Here is a 2,555-nt window from a genome sequence, read left to right as displayed (position 1 = left end):
AAAAAAAAAAAAAAAGAAAGAAAGAAAGAAAGAAAGAAAGAAAGAAAGAGTGTAAAATCTTCATTCATTTTTTTAAGGGCTGTTTTTATCTATGTGTATGTATGTGTCGCTTGTGAGGATGCACAGGCATGTGCAGGTACCCAGGGAACATTCTGGGTTTCTGAAGCTGGAGTCAACAGTGCATGTGCTGGGAGTTGAACTCTGGTACTCTGCAAGAGCAGCAACTGATCTTAAATATTGAGGCATATCCCCAGCCCTTTTACTAATTTTTATACCTTCAAAAACTCATTTAAAGCTCTTAGGATCTTGATTATCGGGCTGGCAGGGTGCCTCTGTGGGTAAAGATCCTGGCTGCTAAGGTCAATGATGTAAATTCAAGCCCTAGAACCTTGATGTGACCTGACAAGGCCAGGAGAGCCCACATCCACAGTTGTCCTCTGACCTGTGTGGACGGTTAGCAGATAGAATTCTCTCCCCTGCCCCTTTGCCTTTTAATTTAAAAGTCACTAGGCTTTCTAGTAATGAGCAAGTCTACAGCAAGTATTTCCTGGTGTACTGTGTAACATCTTCTAGGTTTCAAATACTCCATGCCTGAGCTGGTCTGTCGACCCATGAGCTGACTGGCAGCATACTTTAGTCCCTCCCACGCTGCTGAAGTCAGGCTCCAAAAACATCAACATCCCCTTCACTTCCTTTCCACCTTGATCCTAGAAACTGGAGTTTACCTACGTAGAAGGGAAGAGAATGGGGGTTGGGAGAGAACCGGTTATAACCAGTACACTGAGGAAGACAGCTTTGATAACAGGAGCAGAGGGCGTGTCCTTGAGTTGGTGTGGAAAGATCTTGTCATCAAGCAGCAGTGAAGCAGAGCCTAGAAACAGGTGTGAGAGTTGCAGCTCATTCCTCAGGTTGGGATCTGATTCGGTGTGAGTACAGATGCCCGTGCAGTGAGCGCGTCCACCATCTCAACACATATAGAGATCTTTTTTCTGGCTCCCCTTCTTTTTAAGAAAGAGACAGATGTGGGGGGATGGGAGAAGAGGAGGGAGAGTGGGGAGGAAGAGAATTGGACACGAGCAGAAATGGACAGCAGAAGGCAAATGGGCTGAGTGAACAAAGGAGCACGAGATAGCTATAGAGCCTTGGAGGCAGCCACATGCAGGGAGCTCATTCCAAGACCTGGGTACGGGCTCCTGTGCACTGGAAGAGACTAAGCAGAGGCAGAAGATAGACCCATGCAGCGGGGGCGTCCACTATCCCAACTCATACACTGACCCCAAAGAGACAACCTGCAGCTTATCCGAGAAAGGGCACACCTGAAGAGATTCCAGGTGTGAGCGCTGCTTTTGGCCTTCTTTCCAAGGCCGACTTCTGGAGTGCCTTCCAAACATCTTGTTAGTTACCAAAGCTACTTTTCCCCTTCAGGCAGAAGGCCACAAGCTGTACAAAGATCTGAAGAACTTCCTTAGCGCAGTCAAAGGTGGGTATTTGGCCTGGAAGGACGCACGGACACTCATACAGGGACTGGGCAGACTGAGGAGCACCAGGCCCAGGGTTCTCACTGTTCAGCTGCCCTTGACCTCTGAACCTCCCTGGGCCTCAGAGTGACTTCCTTCCCCAGCTCTACCCAGCTCCTCTTACTGAGAGCCCCTCCTTCTAGCCTGTCACTCACATGAGCACCTGCTCAGGTTTTGAGACACTTGATGCTAGGACTGAGTTCTCTCATTTCAGTGATGCATGAAAGCTCAAAGAGAATATCAGAGACCCTGCAGGAAGTCTACAGCAGCGACTGGGACGGGCATGAGGACCTGAAGACCATCGTGGGGGTAAGGGCAGTTTGGGCAAGACACAGCCATGGGATGTGTTCCCATCTCCCCTCAGCTGAGCTTCTCAGTCCTGGGAAATGGAACCAGGGAACCGGGCCAAGTTCACTCCCTGTTTCAGAGCCTCAGTCTCTAAGCAAGCGATAGAAAGCAATTGCATCTGGCTCTACCTTCCTCCCTCCCTGTAAGATCACAGAAACATCTCCTTGAAGATGGGCTGGTTTTGAAAAGTAACCTCACGTAGTTAACTGTTCCCTGGCTCCTATGTTGCTCTCTACACTCTGGGGCCCAGGCCCTGGGCATCCCTGGATGCAGTTCCTTGGAGTGGCGCCCATCTCTCCTTGAGACCGACGTGATAGGCTAAGTCCGGTGCTTCAGAAGGGTTCTCTGCAGAGAGTTGGGGGTTCTCTGGTGCAGCCCTGTGGAGAAGTAAGGCTCTCACCACCCTCTGCTCGGATCCCACAGAACAATGATCTCCTTTGGGAAGATTATGAAGAGAAACTGGCCGGCCAGGCACTGAGGACCATGGAGAATTACGTGTCGCAGTTCAGCGAGATCAAGGTAACTCAGTCTGCAGGGTGGGGCGAGGTGGAGACAGTCCATGCTAGGGAGGAAACACAGTGGACAGCCCATGCTAGGGAGGAAACACAGTGGACAGTCCACACTAGGGAGGAAACACAGTGGACAGCCCACGCTAGGGAGGAAACACAGTGGACAGCCCACGCTAGGGAG

General features: G+C 50.5%; 1 protein-coding gene across 1 annotated transcript in view; it reads left to right on the top strand.

The window, feature by feature from the left end:
- Bin2 (bridging integrator 2) overlaps positions 1-2,555 on the top strand; it is a 31,464-nt gene that overhangs the window by 10,926 nt on the left and 17,983 nt on the right. The window contains exons 3-5 of the mRNA XM_031356061.1: positions 1,426-1,480; positions 1,732-1,826; positions 2,289-2,384. Of these exons, the coding sequence (XP_031211921.1) occupies positions 1,426-1,480; positions 1,732-1,826; positions 2,289-2,384 (246 nt within the window). The remainder of the gene's footprint in view (positions 1-1,425; positions 1,481-1,731; positions 1,827-2,288; positions 2,385-2,555) is intronic.

The sequence above is a fragment of the Mastomys coucha genome, unplaced genomic scaffold, assembly GCF_008632895.1.
Source record: "Mastomys coucha isolate ucsf_1 unplaced genomic scaffold, UCSF_Mcou_1 pScaffold11, whole genome shotgun sequence".
Lineage (NCBI taxonomy): Eukaryota > Metazoa > Chordata > Mammalia > Rodentia > Muridae > Mastomys > Mastomys coucha.
Note: the sequence above shows the minus strand (reverse complement) of the source record. Positions and strands in the feature narration are given on the sequence as shown.